Source organism: Gymnoscopelus microlampas (assembly GCF_963454915.1).
Source record: "Gymnoscopelus microlampas genome assembly, chromosome: 5".
Taxonomy (NCBI): Eukaryota; Metazoa; Chordata; class Actinopteri; order Myctophiformes; family Myctophidae; genus Gymnoscopelus; species Gymnoscopelus microlampas.
Genome location: NC_139942.1, coordinates 26,602,724 through 26,624,909, shown reverse-complemented (window position 1 = coordinate 26,624,909; position 22,186 = coordinate 26,602,724). Strand labels below are relative to the sequence as shown.

The following is a 22,186-nucleotide window of genomic DNA, read 5'->3' as shown; positions in this document are numbered from 1 at the left end:
CAGGCCAGGCCAGGCTAAAGTTTGCCATTTAGCGACCCTACTAATACCGTTAGGTCTGCTTTAGCTTGATAATCAACCCCTGCCCTTTGCTGGCGGAGGTTGGGTTGAGTACTTTGACGGTTCGTCATTATTTTCATCAAGATAGGTAGAAGGATCAGCTGTGTCTATAGGTGTGTTTTTTATATACAGCTGTGATCATTTTCCCGTTCTGCGTACTTTACTGGAACGACAAAATAACTGAACCCAGGCTGTTTATTGCTCACGTAGGACTTGCAGTGCGGTACAAGACAACTGCTTGGCATTATCATGACTTCAGTAGCGTTGATTAATACGCAAGTATGATGTACTTCTTATTATGTCTGTACTCGACTGCAACTCAATTAATAAAGCCTACTAAATTATGATGGCGTAACTGCCACAGACAAATATTGTACTTTTACTCCACTACAATTATTTGAAAACTAGTTACTAGTTAGTTACTTTGTATGTTTTGATTATATTACAAAACATACATTAAAAGGGCCACTTCACCGATTTTGCATCCAGATCCTATTTTAATGACGTTTAGGACACAAAAAACACAATCCTGTTTTAGTTTTTAATCTGTGTTTTTAGATATTTTTTTTGTAGGTGTGTGTATTTATTGTAAGCATTGAAGAGTCAAATGTGATCCGTGGTAGTCATTTCATTCAACCCAACTGTTTTAGGCCTACATAAGCTAAATGTATTCTTTTTTGAGCTGTCGTGTTAGTGGAATATTCCAGTCTATGCAACATTAGTCTACCAATCTAATCGCGTTTTTTGTCAATTATAGCTTTCAGACAATATCGTTTGGTAGCCTACAGACACTTCCTTGAGAGGGTGTTGCAAGCAGAGAGACTTTGTGAAGACAACCGCGTCATAAACGCCATCAGATCCAGATTTCCATCTACAACGGGAGAGTACCATGGATTCCGGGAAGTCGGTGAAGTCTTTTATTTCTTTCACATTTTGGTTGCAATATTCATTGAAGGTATGCCTATAATAAGCATTGATGAGCAATGTACATGATTTCATCACTTGACCAGTAAGTCAACTTTTTCAGTTTGACATATCCCCATCTGATACTGTACCATTTCCAGCTGTGAGACTGCAATGTGAAGGGTCCTTCTGAACCTTTTCACCATTAGAAATGGTGTGATATCTAGTCTCATTTGACACAGAATTCATTTTACCATGTCTGATACATAACAGTGTAAGAACTAAGAAGTCATAAGTATACTGTCCATTTTGTGTTTAGTCATAGAGATAACAGTGACAACTGAACCAAGAACAAAGTTCTTTGTTACAAATACATGCAATTGGTATGAGCAGTGGTGTAAAGTAACTAAGTACATTTACTCAAGTACTGTACTTAAGTACAATTTTGAGGTATTTTTTTTACTTTACTTTCATTTCCAATTTTCAGTACTTTTACTTATACTCCACTACATCTCAATGGCAAATATTGTACTTTTACTTCACTACAATTATTTGAAAACATAAGCTACTAGTTACTTTTATAGATTGTGATTATTATTACAAAACATACATTAATCACTTAAGCCCTAAATACATTTTGACCATTTGAAAATAGCCGATCTACAAGCTCACAAGGTCTCGCGATGCATTGTGAGCTTGTAGGTCTTTTTATACAGACATAGGTAAGATTCTTATACATTTGAAAACGTGTGAAATGGGACTTTCTGCATAACGAGTACTTTCTACTTTTGGTATTTAAAAAAAAATTGAGTACATACTTATGTACTTTTACTCAAGTAAATTTTGAATTCCAGACTTTTACTTGAGTATGTCTACATACTGCAATGTAGGAATACTGGCTTACTTAAAGGTAGGGTAAGTGGGGTTAAGTAATATTTTTTTGTTTTTTTGTTTTTTTTTTTGTTAAAAAGCTTTAAGTACCATAGGTTTTTTTTCTTTTTTTTTTCTTTAGTAAACAGAATAAAGTAAATTTTCAGGTAGGTGACACAATTTAAGCCAATCAGGAGAGAGCACTGAAAATGCATTTTCTGTTTAATTAAGAGCTGGAGAGACATGGTGATGGGAGACTCCTTTTACTGAACAAACACTCTATAGCAATGAGTACTATCAGAATATAGAGCTATTTAACACTTATTTTAACAAATATTTCGTATTATATAATTATTTTATTTTTCTATGCTTCTGCAATGTAGAATTTCACCCACTTCTGACACATCTCCTGTTTAGAGTCTGTTTTTAGAACTGTGATGTGAAAGTGGAATCTGATGTGGAAGATCTGAGTGAATGGCATGACACAAATGACAAGGCAAATAGAGACCACTGTGAATGGAGTGCAAATAAAATCACTTTAGTGCTGTGAAACATCTGGGCAAAATCTGTGGCCAGGCTGGAGCATCAATTCAAATTCCATCATCAAATTCAAATTCCATTTATCTGTCTGTCTCTTATATGTCATCATGATTTGTGTGCATGGGGATCTCATCTTAAACGAATACAAGAAGACTCACCTCAAGACAAACTCACCTCAACTGAAAAAGGAATACTCACCCCGGGGGTAGGAACACTCACCCCGTGGGGTGGGTAAACTCACCCCAGGACCTGAGAAAACTCACCTCGGAACACTCACCCCGGGGGTAGGAAAACTCACCCCGGGGGTAGGAAAACTCACCCCAGAAAAACTCAATGGTGTAAAGTACAGTGAGTTTTTTCTTTTGTGGGTGGGTTTAACCTTTCCCCTCTACACCAAGTCTGTATGTTTAAAAAAGGCACATCCAGCGGCTTGTGAGCTTTCCTTTTTCACAGAATGCTTTCATAATGAGACACGTTTAATCCATACTATGACCATGCTATTTGCTATTTGCATTCCTTGTTCACTTTTCTGATGAAATCTACCTTGTATTTAAAGCACTTTAATTAGCTAAATACACAGACAGACAGACAGACAGACAGAGACACACACACACACACACACACACACACACACACACACACACACACACACACACACACACACACACACACACACACACACACACACACACACACACACACACACACACACACACACACACACACACACACACACACACACACACACACAGAGTAAGGCATCAAAATGTACCAAAAGTAATATTTCTAAAAAATAAAGTTCTCAAACAATGCATGTGTGCAATGCAATGTTCTATACTGTTATCATTTATACCAGCAAAGTAGTAGGTAACTAAATATCCTAGGTAAAAATAGGGAAAAGTGTTTAATGCATGTTTTACAATAGTGAAATGTATATCTAATAGTAACTAAAGTTCAATAGTGCTTACTATAGTGAAATGTATATCTAATAGTAACTAAAGTTCAATAATGCTTACAATAATGAAATGTATATCTAATAGTAACTAAAGTTCAATAATGCTTACAATAGTGAAATGTATATCTAATAGTAACTAAAGTTCAATAATGCTTACCAAAAGCTTTTCTCACAAATGTGTTCACACAGAAAACAAAACATTATACCTGTGTTTTACCTTCACTGGAGTTTTTCTTCATTTTTCTTTGTTAAGTAAGTATTTGTTTGCATTATACACATTGGAATGTTCACTTTTCTGATGAAATCTACCTTGTATTTAAAGCACTTTAATTAGCTAAATGTAATTTAACAACATAATTTGACATTGGAATGTTCATTTCTCTGGGTTCCTACCTTTGTTTGTTTGTTTGTTTGCTTGATGGGGATACAGGAGTGAAGGGGAGGAGGGGGGTTGACCACTTAACACTAATATCCCATTCCACTTAATGATTCATTGTTTGATATCTAATAGGTGGATGGGGCAAGGTGTGGAGCTGGAGACACATAGCAAATGACCATGCTATTTGCTATTTGCATTCCTTGTTCACTTTTCTGATGAAATCTACCTTGTATTTAATCCAGATATGGATTAATCCAGATATGGATTAAACATCATTATGAAAGCATTCTGTGAAAATGGAAAGCTCACATTATGAAAGCATTCTGTGAAAATGGAAAGCTCACAAGCCGGTAGATCTACCTTTTTTTAAACATTGGGGTGAGTTTTCCACAAAGTTGGGGTGAGTCTTCCGAGGTGAGTTTTCTCAGGTCATGGGGTGAGTGTTCCTACCCCCGAAAATCTTGGGGGTGAGTATTCCTACCTCTGGGGTGAGTCTTCCGGGGTGAGTATTCCTACCTCTGAGGTGAGTTGGTTTTGGGGTGAGTCTTCTTGATACCATCTTAAACAAGCTTAGTGCTTAATGAGCCTCCCAGTTTAGTAGACCTTGTATTGTGATTTTTTTGTACTTCCATGTACTGATGTTCTCATGTCTTACAAAATAAAGTACATCCATCCATCCATCAATTCAAATTCGCATATGTACAGACGCGAGTGTTGAGAAATACGTTAGGGAATAGAATAGATACACAGAAAAAAACAAAAAGTAGAGAACCTAGCTGTCCTCATAGATGGTGCTAGGAAACCGTAAACCTGGCAACTTCGAAACATTATATAACGATATTCAATGTACCCATTGTTATGCTACGCTTAGATCTTTTCTCTATGTACTGACCGGGTAGTAGTTTAATGTAATAATCCATATCTTTCAATAAAGAAGTGTTTTAATGCCGTCTGTGGCCGATTCTGTCGGAATTTCCCAATGGGCAGTAGTGACGGGGCGCATCCGGTGAAACCCGGAATTACACTAAATGTAAACAGGAAGTAAACGAGGGTGAAAAATGGCGTTCGGCCACAGACGGCATTAAAACACTTTTTTTATTGAACGATATGGATTATTACATTAAACTACTACCACGTAGAGACAGTTAACATTTGGGGCTTGGGGTAAGCACCTTTATTTTCAATTTGTACATGTTTGGAGTGTCTACGGGGCATAGTGCAGAAAGTCCCTATCTTCATGGGGCATGAACCCTACAACTCTCGTAGATTGAAAACGTCAGAATCATAAATACGTCTACGAGAGTTGTATTCTACAGCTACTACAGTACTCTGACAATTACTGTCACTTCATAATGAGTTGTACCTCAGTTAGACTCCAACGTTTCACTGGCGGAGGTTCGTCTTCGTCCAAGTTGGTGGATGGAACAGCGGTATCCGATAGTTTTGTTCGGGGTGGCGGTTCTCCCATGATCATGCACCTCATCAAGCCACGTTCAATCTCCTCCGGTTTGAAGTGACGACTACACACTCGCCTTTTTTGGAGCACCGCCGGCGGTGTGTTGTCGTTGAGCTTTGGGTTATTTATTGCTTTAACCCACCTCCTGCAACGATCTGGATCCTTCACTGGAAAGGTGAAGAAACCCATCGGCGGAGCAGCAGGATGGTTCCTTCTCACCGACCGAGTACAGCTCGGTACGACACAGTATCCTGGCATGTTTACTGTAATGTCGCTGAAAGTCAAACAAATACTCACAAAGTCTGATAATACGGAATGTCAAGCAGTGGTGGAAAAAGTACCAATACTGCAATATAAAAATACTTTGTTACAAGTATAAGTCCAGAATTCAACATTTACTTGAGGAAAAGTACAAAAGTATTGGCATCAAAATGTACTTAAAGTATCAAAAGTAAAAGTGCTAAATATTTGAAAATAGCAGATCTACAAGTTCACAACGCGTCGCGATGCGTGTGAGCTTGTAGATCGGCTATTTTCAAGCCTGTATAAAATAGGGCTATTGGCTAGAGTGGTTAAAGTATGTTTTATAATGTAATAATTGAAATCGGAAAAGTAACTAGTAACTAAAGTTTTCAAATAAATGTAGTGGAGTAAAAGTACAATATTTGCCTCTGAGATGTACAGTATAAGTAAAAGTATTGGAAATTGGAAATGCTCAAATAAAGTACAAATATCTAAAGATTTTACTTAAGTACAGTACTTAAGTAAATGTACTTAGTTACTTTCCACCACTGATGTCAAGAGTGCTCTGAACTCCTACTCTACACATTGAATGTGGCGCTTCTTCATACCCACGCTTGGGCATTCCCAGGCATATGCCCACAGCCAGAAGTGTAGCCAAGCGTGGGCGTGTGTAGGCGATATTATGTATGCAGTTGCACGCATAGACATATAAAGGTAGACGCCTCCTTCGGCTCTGAGGCATCTGTATCTCGGGCGCGCACCAGCTTCCGCCCTCAGTCGCGTGCGTCACAGAAGGGGACGTTCGGTAGGCCAATCAGAGGCCTACTGAACGTCACAGAAGGGGGCGTTCGGTTAGGCCTACTGGAGGCCCCCTTCTGTGACGCACACGACTGAGGGCGGAAGCACAAAGGTTTTGCGATACAGGTTGCTCCAATGTACTGCAGAGGCCAATGAGGTATCTAGGTTTCTATATCTATGGTTGCACGTACCTGACGTTTATTTCAATCAAAGCAGAGCAGGAGACACGAGCACACGTAATTCTTGTTCTTCAAGAAGTTACTCCAACAGAACACAGGGCTTGCTGCACTTCACAATAACAATCATCAGCCAGCCTTGCACTGTACCCAAGACGGAAATAGCAAGACTCACGAACTCCGGCTTACTTCCTGTTTCTGCGTGACGTAGGTGGACGCCTTTTTATGAGACAGGAAGCAGCTTGGAGTCTATTGATTCCAATGGAAGAGTGAACGTGAACACAGCTTCTGAACCATTCTTTAACTCCATGGTCACTGAACTAAATATTGGAGCCGATCGTCACAAGACACACAATATGTACAAGATTTTCATACTAAAATGGCTTTTTTTAGATACACAAATTGGGAGAAAATCAACTTTGTTATCGACTTTTCTCTATCCCAGCAACACACTCTCGCGAGATTTGGGAAGATATCTGAAGGGTCCATTTGCAGTCTGACGGACGAGACATAGATGGATCTGTCCCTTATATTATATTTTATTATATTAGATTAGATTTTAACTCTATGTTCTGTTCTGTTCCCATAAGATGGTCCAAAAACTGATTCTGAACATAGTACGTGAAATCATTATGGACATATTAAAAATGTAATAAAATGTGTTCCAATGCTCAATAATATCATTTTCCATTATTAACTGTCTTGGTTGATGGCCTATGCTTTGGGAATCATGACATTTTGCTAAACATTCATGCTAAACACACTATAGTCTAGTGGTAAAATATATACCTTATAAATAAAACGGCCCTGTTACAATGTTGAGCAGAAACAGGAGCACATCTATCATAAGACTGAATAATATGTGTGTGTTTGTGGGGGGGAATTTTATGGGTTTCTTAAGAAGCATCTTTGCCTATAATGCGGCGTATACCTTGAGATTTTTTTTCGTCGCTACCGTATACCTTCAAAAACTGTTTCATCCATTGAAAACGCGAGAGCGTATACCCACGACCACGCGCATCGTATCGTAGCGTATACCTTCCGAAAAAAACTAGAACACAACACTGGTGCAAAGTGCACTTTCAAACATGTAAAGCACGTATTTTCTTTAATGAAGAAAATACACGAATGCACATCAAATGCACATGGGATGGTCGGGGGAGAAGCAAACCACGCCTACTTAGGAGACCATTTGTAGGATTTGTGTACTACTTCGCCTCTAGTGGCTCTAATGGAGATCGTGTATCTTCCTAAATTAACAATCTTTGACTATACCCATCATAGATACTATGGTACCAAATAGAGTTAAAAACAAGTGTATGGTACCCATAGTAGCCTTCTTCTTCTTAGTTTTATGGCGGATTACTACCTCGAGGTTGTGTATACCGCCACCTACTGTACAAATTATTTCTACCATATTATTTCAGTGTCTCTGTGCAAACTATATAATGTCCCACCCAAAAAGTCCCAATCGTGCCCTAATCCATTCTATGACTCAGACTCAGACACTATTTGTCTGAGTTGAGGCAAACCCCTTCAGAGTGTGATCCAGGTCTTCTCCACTAATATCCACGACATCCAAGAACCTTGTGGCTGCATCCAGGATCATATTTATTCTTTCTGTCTTAACTCTTATGATCAATAAGAGTCAGGACATATCAGGACAAGCGGGGGAAATAAGATCATTATTTCCCCCGCTTGTCCTGATATGAACCTTCCTACCGAATGTGCATCGCTGAATATCCCATTCGTTTTGGTCACTGCTCTCATTCCAGCCATATATCCTTCACTTTCTGAGCTAGCCGTGGTATCAGATGTCCTTTTTCTTTTGTTTTCATAGCCTCTCTTATCCTCCTCTTTTTGAACTTCGCGGCCTGACTCCTCCGACTCTATCGCTCTTTTTTTTCTCCTCGCTCTATCCCCCTGGTCCCAACCAGGTCTCTACCCCCTGTAGCCACCAAGTAGTATTATGCCAAAAATGAACCAAAATACATCGTTATGCTGTGTTATAATGCAAACATCGAATATTAGGTACATTTTTAATCAGAATAAAATGTAAATGCATGCACATAAAAAGTCCAATTTATATATGGTATATATTGGATTCTAGCACTTGCTCCTGTTTTTTTATTAACCCCGCCCATTGTATGGCTGATTACATTGAAAATATGGAGAAAGGATTTGCACTAAACAAAATAGTATATTAAAGTATTTGCTCTTATTTTGGAGACAAAATAAATGAGCACATGGTATTATTGAACATCCATATCTGGTATATATTCTGGTATATATCTGGTATATATTCCCTCAAACAATCTTACATGAACCTTTTTTTTATTACTCTTTTTGCTCCAATCTCATCTTCTGCTGGACCAAACACAACATTCTAATATTTGTGACTTCTTCAGCAACAGCTGCCTTCCTCATCGCCCTCTGTCCTTACAGTTTTGAGCCCAACAGTTTTTTTGTTCTTTTCAGAGTCACTGCTTTGCTCTTCAGCCCCATAGATCTGTGCTCTTCCTTTAGATCTCCTGGTGGTCTTTTTCATTCTTTTGCGTCCCCTCTTCTCCTCTTCCTCATCTGCTGAGTCTGAGGCCGAATCACCATCGCATGACTTTCTCTTCAATTTGTACGTGACATCTGAGGTGATCACTGCATTTCTTTTTGGCCTTCCTTTGGGCCTACCGGTGTACCATTTATGCCCTTTCTTTGTACGCCCTTTCTTCTCTTCGTCCTTCTCCGCCTCATCATCGTCCCACTTGAATGAACGCTGGCACGCCTCACATACAAACTGCTTTTCTCCGGTCTGCACAACCACATGTTTCTCCAATACACCGCTATATGGAAACTCCATGTTACATATGTGACAGATGAACAATGCAGCATTGTTCTCCATTTCATTTGTCTCATCTAATTCAGCCGCAGACTCATTCCTTCTTGGCTTCTCCATCTGCACATCCATCCCTGGGTTAGGGACTTGTCCATGATAACGCTGGATGTGACTCTTTAGGCTAACATTGTGATTAAAGCCCTTATCACAGTGCTGACACTGATAGGGTTTCTCTCCTGTGTGGACACGCACGTGGGATTTGAGGTGGCTTTCCTGGCTGAATGAGCGCTGACACACCTCACATACAAACTCCTTTGCTCCTGTGTGCATCAACATATGTCTCTCCAATGCAGCGTTATGTGGAAATTCCATGTTACATGTGTGACAGATGTACTTTTCGGGGGCCTCTGTGGGCCAGCAGGTGGTTGTTGCGCTCTCTGCTTTTGGCAAACACCTCTGGACAGTCAGGACATTCATAGGGCTTCTTTACACGGGGATGGCTCTGCTCGTGTGCAAGTTTGTCCGGCCTTGTTTTGAAGGTTTTGAGGCAGAACATGCACTTATGTTTGTAGCCGTCCTTGTGGATCTTGCTGTGAGATTTAAGATGATGCTCAGTGACAAATCTCTTGCCACAAACATTACAAGAATAGTGCTTGAATTTGTACACACATGTGTGAGCTTTCTGTATGTTGAAGAACTTTCCGCATTCAGGACAGAGCTGCCGGAGTTTTAGGCCAACTGCTGTTCCATCCTCTTCATCAATCTCATTTGTACCTGAATCACTGTCTGTAATCTCGTTTTCTATACTGTGGTCCTTCGCCGGATCCCAATCACTGTCTGAATTGTTCTCAGACATACTATTTTCTTCTTCATCTGAGAAGTCACTTTCATCAGTAAAACCAATAACTTCAGTTATGGCGGCAGCAGGACTCTCTGGATCATTGTTGCAGCTGTGAGTATCACCTAAGGGCACTACCTGTGAAAGATAGAGAAAAGATGATTTCATTCAGTTCAGCTTCTCATCAGCACTTGTCCCCTCATTTCTGACCCCCCAGTGCTTTCCATGGGGGACCAAGATGGCGAGCAGCAACCTTTTAATTACTTTAGATGGGGCCATTTAGGACATGTCCACTTAAGCAATGATGAAAGTAAATGAACATTTGAATGTATGTTGTATAACAAAACACCATATTTGGTGGGTTAAGGGAGGCCCCTCAAATTCCTTCAGGCCTGTCAAATACAAATGACACAACTCAAAAGCAATAGAAATGCGTATTTCAAAATTATGTAAAAAACATTCAAAACAGGAATACTGCCCATATCTGTACATGTGTGACATCCAAACCTGTGTGATTTATCAATTTGTAACTCTGAGGGGATAAATGTAATAAAATGGACCCATATGGGTCCATTTCTTTACCTTGGCTTGTACCCTCCCCTCTCTGAGATAAATGAACACTCAGGATTTGTTTATATTAGATCTGCTACATGGTAATAACAATGTTATGCTATATATGTCTTTAGTGGTCAACTTACCTCTGAAACAGTCTCTGGCAGGAATTCAGTGGCGCTTGTACTTGCTGTTAACACCACCGTTTCAGAGGCTGGTCCAGTAGTGTTCTGATCAGGAAAACAGTAGTCTATTAGCACTTACAGTAAATCACATCTTTGAAAAGTAACATTTGATTTGCTAACTTTGCTGTTGTAATCTCAATTTTGAAATGACTCAATGTGTGCATGACTTCATGTTTGCATTTATCTGCCTGTAATGCTGCTTACTGTGCTGCTTTGACAATAAAAAAACATACATTGATTTTAGTTCCATATTGTATTTTATTCAAATGTATTTTTCTTGTATGACGTTGGCAATAGCTCTTATTCAATAGACACTGGTTTGATTCACTGAAAACACATCACTGGTTCTGGTGACTGATATTGACTGATAATTGTTAGAGCAATTATCAGTCAATATATCAGCTATATATATAATTACTGTATTCTCATGGGTCTATACTTGGTTGACCATATTCTAAAGGGCTACACTAAATATCTTCGCTGAACACATGCACACACACAAAGTGAACAAGGCTCAGCTGGTGTACCATTAATCTCTGTAGATAGTTTGTAGGTGTCGGGAGCCTGTTTGTTAGTGTGGAGATGACCATAGTTTCTGATAGGTTGGGGACATGGTATAGCCTTGGGAGTCACGCCTCCTCACTCCCACTTTTAACGCCTAAAACAATAAATATGTGTTGACCTTTTCCTTTATAACACAGTGGTGTTTCAAAGTTTGTGAACCCTTTAGAATGTTCTATATTTCTTCATAAATAGTTCTAAAGTAGATAAAGAGAACCCAATAAACAAAAATATATCTGAGGGAAATGATCCAATTGTACATACAGTATATGTGAGTGGCAAAACAATGTGAACCTCAAGGATTAGCAGTTCATTTGAAGGTGAAATTTAAGGTGTTTTCATTCACACAAATAAACCCAGTTACGGTTGATAATTCCTTGCATTACAATAGGGCTCAACATGGAGCACAGGAACCCTCAGGGTTCCTTGAGTGGGTTCCAAATGGACCCTTGCAGGTGAGTGTACAAATGGATCCAAATGGACCTGTACAGGTCTATTTGCTTCCCTTGTACATTTTGAGAGTAATGGGAGTTTGATTGATTGATATCTTTATTGATCATACATCTGATCCACCATAATCAAATGGATAACGCAAAAAAGCTTAGAGCTTGTTTCCATTGCGGTCCTTAGATGTATTTGGTTATATTTGTACACTCTCAGAGTTACAAATGGATACATTACATAATACTATGGTCTATTGCCATGGCTATATTAAAATATTAAAAGTATTGTGTAATAAGAACAGAGGATATTGCAGCAATGTGAATGGTCATTTGACATCACTGTTTGATTAACCTATTACTATAAATAAACACCACATGCATACGGTAAGTGAGAAACCTTTTAGAGCATGAGATCTACTCTTTTTCCAAGGCTGGAGAGATGTATCATCATCAGCCAAGCATTTAGTCTAAATAGTTATCAGCACTTAAATCGTATTACACACTGCTAAAGAAAATAATGCAAACATGGAATGTCAATTGTTAATGAAATATAATCCAAATAAGTTACACTGAATTGGGGAGAAAAGTTTTATGCACATCAAAATACATAGCTTAATAAAAGTAACTTGTGGGCTTTCCTTATTAACTCACTTTTTGGCTGGAATTTTGGCTTCTTTCTTAAATTCAACATTAAAGGTACTGTGACATCGTGATAGCTCTATTTTCTCATAGCAATCATTGCTCTATTTTCTCATAGCAATCATTGCTATAGAGTGTTCGTTCAGTAAAAGAGGTCTCTCCATGTCTTTAGTAACAGAAAATATATTTTCAGATTGGGACACCAATTTTATATGAGAGAACTCTTACAGGATACAGGTTAAACAAATGAAAATAAACAAATTAAGTGATGACACAAAAAAGAGCAGACACAATTTCAACTGGAGCACTATTAAAGTGAAACTGATAAACGTTTTCTCTCTCTTAACTGGATGAAATTGGTGACCCACATAAAAGTATATTTTCTGTTTACTAAAGAGCTTGAGAGATGGGGAGACCTGTTGCTGAACTAACACTCTATACAGCAATGATTACTAAAATAATACACAGCTTTAACTTAACAAAATGCTTTTTGTTTTAACCAAAACATATCACTTACAGCACCTTACAGACAATTTAAATGAGAAATGCATTGAACAAAACAAATTAGTGGATTGTACACAAAAGAAAGACAAAAACAAATAGTGTAAGCACCAGCTATTATTGGTCATCCATATACTGTATTTCAGCACCACAAAACTGTCCAGTCTTGTCTCCTGTGGTTTCTTTAGAGTTGGCACCAGGGGGCACCTGTTCAATGTTCTCCTGGGACTCTTAAGGCTGTGGAAGGAGGTAGACAAACAGTCCCTCCTTTGACCCTTCTTTTGTTTTTATAATACCCTTTGCTGGAACAGACAGATAAAATGTCCAAAACTATGTGACTTATTCAGCAACAGTCAAAGTCTGTCTTTTTCCCGGTTGGGTCGAAATCAGTCACTGATATGCTCTTCACCACCTCAGAGTTCCTTGGTCTTTAGATCTCCAGGTGGTGATCTCTTACTCATCTGCTGAGTCAGAGACTGAATCACTGTTGCTCCAACTTTCATCACTATCGCATAACTTTCTCTTCAATTTGTCTGTGGCGTCTGAGGCAATCATTTTGTTAATTTGTGGCCTTCCTTTAGGTCTACCTGTTAACCTTTTCTTCTTTCTGTTTATGGTTGCACACAATCTTTTTTTCCTTCCCCTCATCAGAGTTGCACCATGTGTCTCTCGTACATCAACAGTATTGTTCTCCATTTCATTCATCTTATTCTTTTCAGCTTCAGGCTCAGACTGATTCCTAGTTGTCTTCTCCATCATACCTGGGTCAGGGACTTTTCCATGATAATGTTTGATGTGACTCTTCAGGCTAACATTGTGATTAAAGCTCTTATCACAATGCTGACACTGATAGGGTTTCTCTCCTGTGTGGACGCGCATGTGGGATTTGAGGTGGCCTGCCTGGCTGAATGAAAACTGACACACCTCACATACAAACTGCTTTTCTCCTGTGTGTGTAACAACATGTCTCTCCAATGCATTGCTATATGCAAACTCCATGTTACATATGTGACAGATGAACTGTTGGGGTCCTCTGTGATTCCGCAGGTGGTCACGACGCACTTGGATCTTGGCAAACACCTCCGGGCAGTCCGGACATTGATAGGGCTTCTTTACACGAGGATGGCTCTGCTCGTGTGCAAGTTTATGTGCCCTCGTTTTGAAGGTTTTGAGGCAGAACTTGCACACATGCTTATAGTTTTCCTTGTGGACCCTACCATGAACTTTTAGGTGATGCTCACTGACAAACCTCTTGCCACACACATTACAAGGATAGGGCTTTAATTTGTGTTCACATGTGTGAGCTTTCTGTATGTTGATCAACTTTCCACAGTCAGGACAGAGTTGGCGGAGTTTTAGGCCAACTGCGTCATCCTCTGCATCAATCTCATCTGTACCTGAATCACTGTCTGTAAACATGCTGTCTGAATCACTGTCTGTAAACATGCTGTCTGTATTGTTCTCCAGGGGATCCCAGTTGCTGTCTGAACCGTCCTCAGACACCATCATATTCTCTTCTTCATCTAACGAGTCTTCAGGATTGTCTACCTGTAAAAGACAGAAAAGAGGTTCATCACAAATTGGGTTCAGGTTTCTCATCATCACTTACAAAGCACTTAATGGTCTTGTCCCCTTTTCCTCAGATCAAGAGCAAATTTCATAGAAATTACTGGCCTGGGATTTTCTGTGCCCTCTCTAGATAATATATAGCTAATTTCTGTTTACTGTAGTTCCGGAGATTTAATTCAGCCTCTACTAGTCCAGCACCTTCACAGTGACACTCCCGCAATAACGTCCGAAGATAAGTAAACACCATTTAATAGTAATATTTACAGACCCAATACAAAAGACTATTTACCTAATACAGGTTAAACCAGATGCAAATGCATTCCAAACAAAAGCCAAACTAAAAACCTCCAACCACATCTCTCTCTCTTCCCTAACCTCTTGATACAGCCTGACAAGGTAACTAACAAGGTGATTGACATCAACTGGAGGCCTGTGACTGCATTCTCATGTGTTTACACTCCATGAACACACACCTCCCAGAAATAGACCTCAAAGAGAATGATTACTAAGACTAACCAACATGACCAAAATAAACTTCTGTATTAGCCTGTTTGTCAGAATTTAATATAGTCAATATTCATGTTTGTTTTCAAATTAGAGAGGGGGGTATTCTCACCCCTGACTTTGGAAGGGAGGTGCGCAAGGCATGCGAGTTGGAGTTATAAACACATAGTTCTACAATTTCAAATATTAATACACTTTCCCACTACAAATAGAGCTAACTTTGAGTGACAGCATCTTCTTCCAGCAGTAGGGCAGGCTGACCTTAAACATTGCTTTGACTCTCAGCAAGGACTTCCACGTGCCCGCGTGCCCCCCGAAGCAGTCCCACTTGACACGCATCTTTCCACGTACATAGCGAACCTCTGTGCTATTAATTGCACAGCCACAGATTTGGCACCTCTTGAAGAGGGACAGTATGTTTGCTTCATACGTTTCATGGGCTGCTGTGAATGTCCGAGGCACATGAGGGGAGGCATCGTTTGTTGCACTATGTACAACACTGACCTGTAAAAACAAAACCAATTAAATATTAATGTACCCCGGACTTGGAAACAGCACAAAAAGTGTTAACGTTTCGGTTAGCTCAGTATTATGTATTATGCTGATTTCTAGCACACAAGGCAAGGAAGCCATAGCAAGCCTGGCAATGGCCAACTGGCTATTAGAGCAACTATATAACACATGGCACAGAAAACAAACACACACTGTACCCTTCAAACACGCCCCCTCGCTTTTTTGTGCTGGATGATCAATGCAGAAGCTATAAGAGTGTATTATAGGACTGTGGATGAAAGGAATCAGCTCACCTCTGCTTCCACACTTGTGGATGACACCCCTGTCCTGTTTATACTATCCACTTCTGGGAGTGAGGCCTAGTGAGATGTAAAGAAAAGTTTAGTGACAGGCCAGGCCAGGCTAAAGTTTGCCATTTAGCGACCCTACTAATACCGTTAGGTCTGCTTTAGCTTGATAATCAACCCCTGCCCTTTGCTGGCGGAGGTTGGGTTGAGTACTTTGACGGTTCGTCATTATTTTCATCAAGATAGGTAGAAGGATCAGCTGTGTCTATAGGTGTGTTTTTTATATACAGCTGTGATCATTTTCCCGTTCTGCGTACTTTACTGGAACGACAAAATAACTGAACCCAGGCTGTTTATTGCTCACGTAGGACTTGCAGTGCGGTACAAGACAACTGCTTGGCATTATCATGACTTCAGTAGCGTTGATTAATACGCAAGTATGATGTACTTCTTATTATGTCTGTACTCGACTGCAACTCAATTAATAAAGCCTACTAAATTATGATGGCGTAACTGCCACAGACAAATATTGTACTTTTACTCCACTACAATTATTTGAAAACTAGTTACTAGTTAGTTACTTTGTATGTTTTGATTATATTACAAAACATACATTAAAAGGGCCACTTCACCGATTTTGCATCCAGATCCTATTTTAATGACGTTTAGGACACAAAAAACACAATCCTGTTTTAGTTTTTAATCTGTGTTTTTAGATATTTCTTTTGTAGGTGTGTGTATTTATTGTAAGCATTGAAGAGTCAAATGTGATCTGTGGTAGTCATTTCATTCAACCCAACTGTTTTAGGCCTACATAAGCTAAATGTATTCTTTTTTGAGCTGTCGTGTTAGTGGAATATTCCAGTCTATGCAACATTAGTCTACCAATCTAATCGCGTTTTTTGTCAATTATAGCTTTCAGACAATATCGTTTGGTAGCCTACAGACACTTCCTTGAGAGGGTGTTGCAAGGAGAGAGACTTTGTGAAGACAACCGCGTCATAAACGCCATCAGATCCAGATTTCCATCTACAACGGGAGAGTACCATGGATTCCGGGAAGTCGGTGAAGTCTTTTATTTCTTTCACATTTTGGTTGCAATATTCATTGAAGGTATGCCTATAATAAGCATTGATGAGCAATGTACATGATTTCATCACTTGACCAGTAAGTCAACTTTTTCAGTTTGACATATCCCCATCTGATACTGTACCATTTCCAGCTGTGAGACTGCAATGTGAAGGGTCCTTCTGAACCTTTTCACCATTAGAAATGGTGTGATATCTAGTCTCATTTGACACAGAATTCATTTTACCATGTCTGATACATAACAGTATAAGAACTAAGAAGTCATAAGTATACTGTCCATTTTGTGTTTAGTCATAGAGATAACAGTGACAACTGAACCAAGAACAAAGTTCTTTGTTACAAATACATGCAATTGGTATGAGCAGTGGTGTAAAGTAACTAAGTACATTTACTCAAGTACTGTACTTAAGTACAATTTTGAGGTATTTTTTTTACTTTACTTTCATTTCCAATTTTCAGTACTTTTACTTATACTCCACTACATCTCAATGGCAAATATTGTACTTTTACTTCACTACAATTATTTGAAAACATAAGCTACTAGTTACTTTTATAGATTGTGATTATTATTACAAAACATACATTAATCACTTAAGCCCTAAATACATTTTGACCATTTGAAAATAGCCGATCTACAAGCTCACAAGGTCTCGCGATGCATTGTGAGCTTGTAGGTCTTTTTATACAGACATAGGTAAGATTCTTATACATTTGAAAACGTGTGAAATGGGACTTTCTGCATAACGAGTACTTTCTACTTTTGGTATTTAAAAAAAAATTGAGTACATACTTATGTACTTTTACTCAAGTAAATTTTGAATTCCAGACTTTTACTTGAGTATGTCTACATACTGCAATGTAGGAATACTGGCTTACTTAAAGGTAGGGTAAGTGGGGTTAAGTAATATTTTTTAGTTTTTTAGTTTTTTTTTTGTTAAAAAGCTTTAAGTACCATAGGTTTTTTTTTTTTTTTTTTTTCTTTAGTAAACAGAATAAAGTAAATTTTCAGGTAGGTGACACAATTTAAGCCAATCAGGAGAGAGCACTGAAAATGCATTTTCTGTTTAATTAAGAGCTGGAGGGACATGGTGATGGGAGACTCCTTTTACTGAACAAACACTCTATAGCAATGAGTACTATCAGAATATATAGCTATTTAACACTTATTTTAACAAATATTTCGTATTATATAATTATTTTATTTTTCTATGCTTCTGCAATGTAGAATTTCACCCACTTCTGACACATCTCCTGTTTAGAGTCTGTTTTTAGAACTGTGATGTGAAAGTGGAATCTGATGTGGAAGATCTGAGTGAATGGCATGACACAAATGACAAGGCAAATAGAGACCACTGTGAATGGAGTGCAAATAAAATCACTTTAGTGCTGTGAAACATCTGGGCAAAATCTGTGGCCAGGCTGGAGCATCAATTCAAATTCCATCATCAAATTCAAATTCCATTTATCTGTCTGTCTCTTATATGTCATCATGATTTGTGTGCATGGGGATCTCATCTTAAACGAATACAAGAAGACTCACCTCAAGACAAACTCACCTCAACTGAAAAAGGAATACTCACCCCGGGGGTAGGAAGACTCACCCCGTGGGGTGGGTAAACTCACCCCAGGACCTGAGAAAACTCACCTCGGAACACTCACCCCGGGGGTAGGAAAACTCACCCCGGGGGTAGGAAAACTCACCCCAGAAAAACTCAATGGTGTAAAGTACAGTGAGTTTTTTCTTTTGTGGGTGGGTTTAACCTTTCCCCTCTACACCAAGTCTGTATGTTTAAAAAAGGCACATCCAGCGGCTTGTGAGCTTTCCTTTTTCACAGAATGCTTTCATAATGAGACACGTTTAATCCATACTATGACCATGCTATTTGCTATTTGCATTCCTTGTTCACTTTTCTGATGAAATCTACCTTGTATTTAAAGCACTTTAATTAGCTAAACTAGACCATACCCGGTCGGCGCAGCGCATCCGTGGGGGGATATGCGCACATGATCTGGCAACCCGGGAGGCGACATTGTTTGACACATAAACGCTAATAAGAAGCTGAGATTTGATGAAATTGAAAAACGGGCTTCACAGTTAAGTTCAGATGGTAATGGTCAATGGCTGTGTGCAAAATCAGAGCAATTGGTCCAGCCAGTGAGGAGAACCGGGTAGCTTCACCACCACTACAGAGGTTACTAGAATTATAGTAGGATAGTAGGATTATAGTAGGATACACAGACAGACAGACAGACAGAGACACACACACACACACACACACACACACACACACACACACACACACACACACACACACACACACACACACACACACACACACACACACACACACACACACACACACACACAGAGTAAGGCATCAAAATGTACCAAAAGTAATATTTCTAAAAACTAAAGTTCTCAAACAATGCATGTGTGCAATGCAATGTTCTATACTGTTATCATTTATACCAGCAAAGTAGTAGGTAACTAAATATCCTAGGTAAAAATAGGGAAAAGTGTTTAATGCATGTTTTACAATAGTGAAATGTATATCTAATAGTAACTAAAGTTCAATAGTGCTTACTATAGTGAAATGTATATCTAATAGTAACTAAAGTTCAATAATGCTTACAATAATGAAATGTATATCTAATAGTAACTAAAGTTCAATAATGCTTACAATAGTGAAATGTATATCTAATAGTAACTAAAGTTCAATAATGCTTACCAAAAGCTTTTCTCACAAATGTGTTCACACAGAAAACAAAACATTATACCTGTGTTTTACCTTCACTGGAGTTTTTCTTCATTTTTCTTTGTTAAGTAAGTATTTGTTTGCATTATACACATTGGAATGTTCACTTTTCTGATGAAATCTACCTTGTATTTAAAGCACTTTAATTAGCTAAATGTAATTTAACAACATAATTTGACATTGGAATGTTCATTTCTCTGGGTTCCTACCTTTGTTTGTTTGTTTGTTTGCTTGATGGGGGCACAGGAGTGAAGGGGAGGAGGGGGGTTGACCACTTAACACTAATATCCCATTCCACTTAATGATTCATTGTTTGATATCTAATAGGTGGATGGGGCAAGGTGTGGAGCTGGAGACACATAGCAAATGACCATGCTATTTGCTATTTGCATTCCTTGTTCACTTTTCTGATGAAATCTACCTTGTATTTAATCCAGATATGGATTAATCCAGATATGGATTAAACATCATTATGAAAGCATTCTGTGAAAATGGAAAGCTCACATTATGAAAGCATTCTGTGAAAATGGAAAGCTCACAAGCCGGTAGATCTACCTTTTTTTAAACATTGGGGTGAGTTTTCCACAAAGTTGGGGTGAGTCTTCCGAGGTGAGTTTTCTCAGGTCATGGGGTGAGTGTTCCTACCCCCGAAAATCTTGGGGGTGAGTATTCCTACCTCTGGGGTGAGTCTTCCGGGGTGAGTATTCCTACCTCTGAGGTGAGTTGGTTTTGGGGTGAGTCTTCTTGATACCATCTTAAACAAGCTTAGTGCTTAATGAGCCTCCCAGTTTAGTAGACCTTGTATTGTGATTTTTTTGTACTTCCATGTACTGATGTTCTCATGTCTTACAAAATAAAGTACATCCATCCATCCATCAATTCAAATTCGCATATGTACAGACGCGAGTGTTGAGAAATACGTTAGGGAATAGAATAGATACACAGAAAAAAACAAAAAGTAGAGAACCTAGCTGTCCTCATAGATGGTGCTAGGAAACCGTAAACCTGGCAACTTCGAAACATTATATAACGATATTCAATGTACCCATTGTTATGCTACGCTTAGATCTTTTCTCTATGTACTGACCGGGTAGTAGTTTAATGTAATAATCCATATCTTTCAATAAAGAAGTGTTTTAATGCCGTCTGTGGCCGATTCTGTCGGAATTTCCCAATGGGCAGTAGTGACGGGGCGCATCCGGTGAAACCCGGAATTACACTAAATGTAAACAGGAAGTAAACGAGGGTGAAAAATGGCGTTCGGCCACAGACGGCATTAAAACACTTTTTTTATTGAACGATATGGATTATTACATTAAACTACTACCACGTAGAGACAGTTAACATTTGGGGCTTGGGGTAAGCACCTTTATTTTCAATTTGTACATGTTTGGAGTGTCTACGGGGCATAGTGCAGAAAGTCCCTATCTTCATGGGGCATGAACCCTACAACTCTCGTAGATTGAAAACGTCAGAATCATAAATACGTCTACGAGAGTTGTATTCTACAGCTACTACAGTACTCTGACAATTACTGTCACTTCATAATGAGTTGTACCTCAGTTAGACTCCAACGTTTCGCTGGCGGAGGTTCGTCTTCGTCCAAGTTGGTGGATGGAACAGCGGTATCCGATAGTTTTGTTCGGGGTGGCGGTTCTCCCATGATCATGCACCTCATCAAGCCACGTTCAATCTCCTCCGGTTTGAAGTGACGACTACACACTCGCCTTTTTTGGAGCACCGCCGGCGGTGTGTTGTCGTTGAGCTTTGGGTTATTTATTGCTTTAACCCACCTCCTGCAACGATCTGGATCCTTCACTGGAAAGGTGAAGAAACCCATCGGCGGAGCAGCAGGATGGTTCCTTCTCACCGACCGAGTACAGCTCGGTACGACACAGTATCCTGGCATGTTTACTGTAATGTCGCTGAAAGTCAAACAAATACTCACAAAGTCTGATAATACGGAATGTCAAGCAGTGGTGGAAAAAGTACCAATACTGCAATATAAAAATACTTTGTTACAAGTATAAGTCCAGAATTCAACATTTACTTGAGGAAAAGTACAAAAGTATTGGCATCAAAATGTACTTAAAGTATCAAAAGTAAAAGTGCTAAATATTTGAAAATAGCAGATCTACAAGTTCACAACGCGTCGCGATGCGTGTGAGCTTGTAGATCGGCTATTTTCAAGCCTGTATAAAATAGGGCTATTGGCTAGAGTGGTTAAAGTATGTTTTATAATGTAATAATTGAAATCGGAAAAGTAACTAGTAACTAAAGTTTTCAAATAAATGCAGTGGAGTAAAAGTACAATATTTGCCTCTGAGATGTAGAGTATAAGTAAAAGTATTGGAAATTGGAAATGCTCAAATAAAGTACAAATATCTAAAGATTTTACTTAAGTACAGTACTTAAGTAAATGTACTTAGTTACTTTCCACCACTGATGTCAAGAGTGCTCTGAACTCCTACTCTACACATTGAATGTGGCGCTTCTTCATACCCACGCTTGGGCATTCCCAGGCATATGCCCACAGCCAGAA

The 22,186-nt window shown here is 39.0% G+C and overlaps 1 protein-coding gene across 1 annotated transcript; it reads right to left on the bottom strand.

Annotated features, from left to right (window-relative positions):
• Positions 1-12,529: 12,529 nt before the first annotated feature.
• Positions 12,530-15,455, bottom strand: LOC311046480 (uncharacterized protein). Its single transcript, XM_084058825.1, has 2 exons — positions 15,219-15,455; positions 12,530-14,474 (listed from the first exon to the last, which is right to left on the bottom strand). Exons 1-2 carry the CDS (start codon positions 15,336-15,338, stop codon positions 13,380-13,382), a joined length of 1,215 nt encoding a protein of 404 aa, XP_083914951.1. The 5' UTR covers positions 15,339-15,455; the 3' UTR covers positions 12,530-13,379.
• Positions 15,456-22,186: the final 6,731 nt, after the last annotated feature.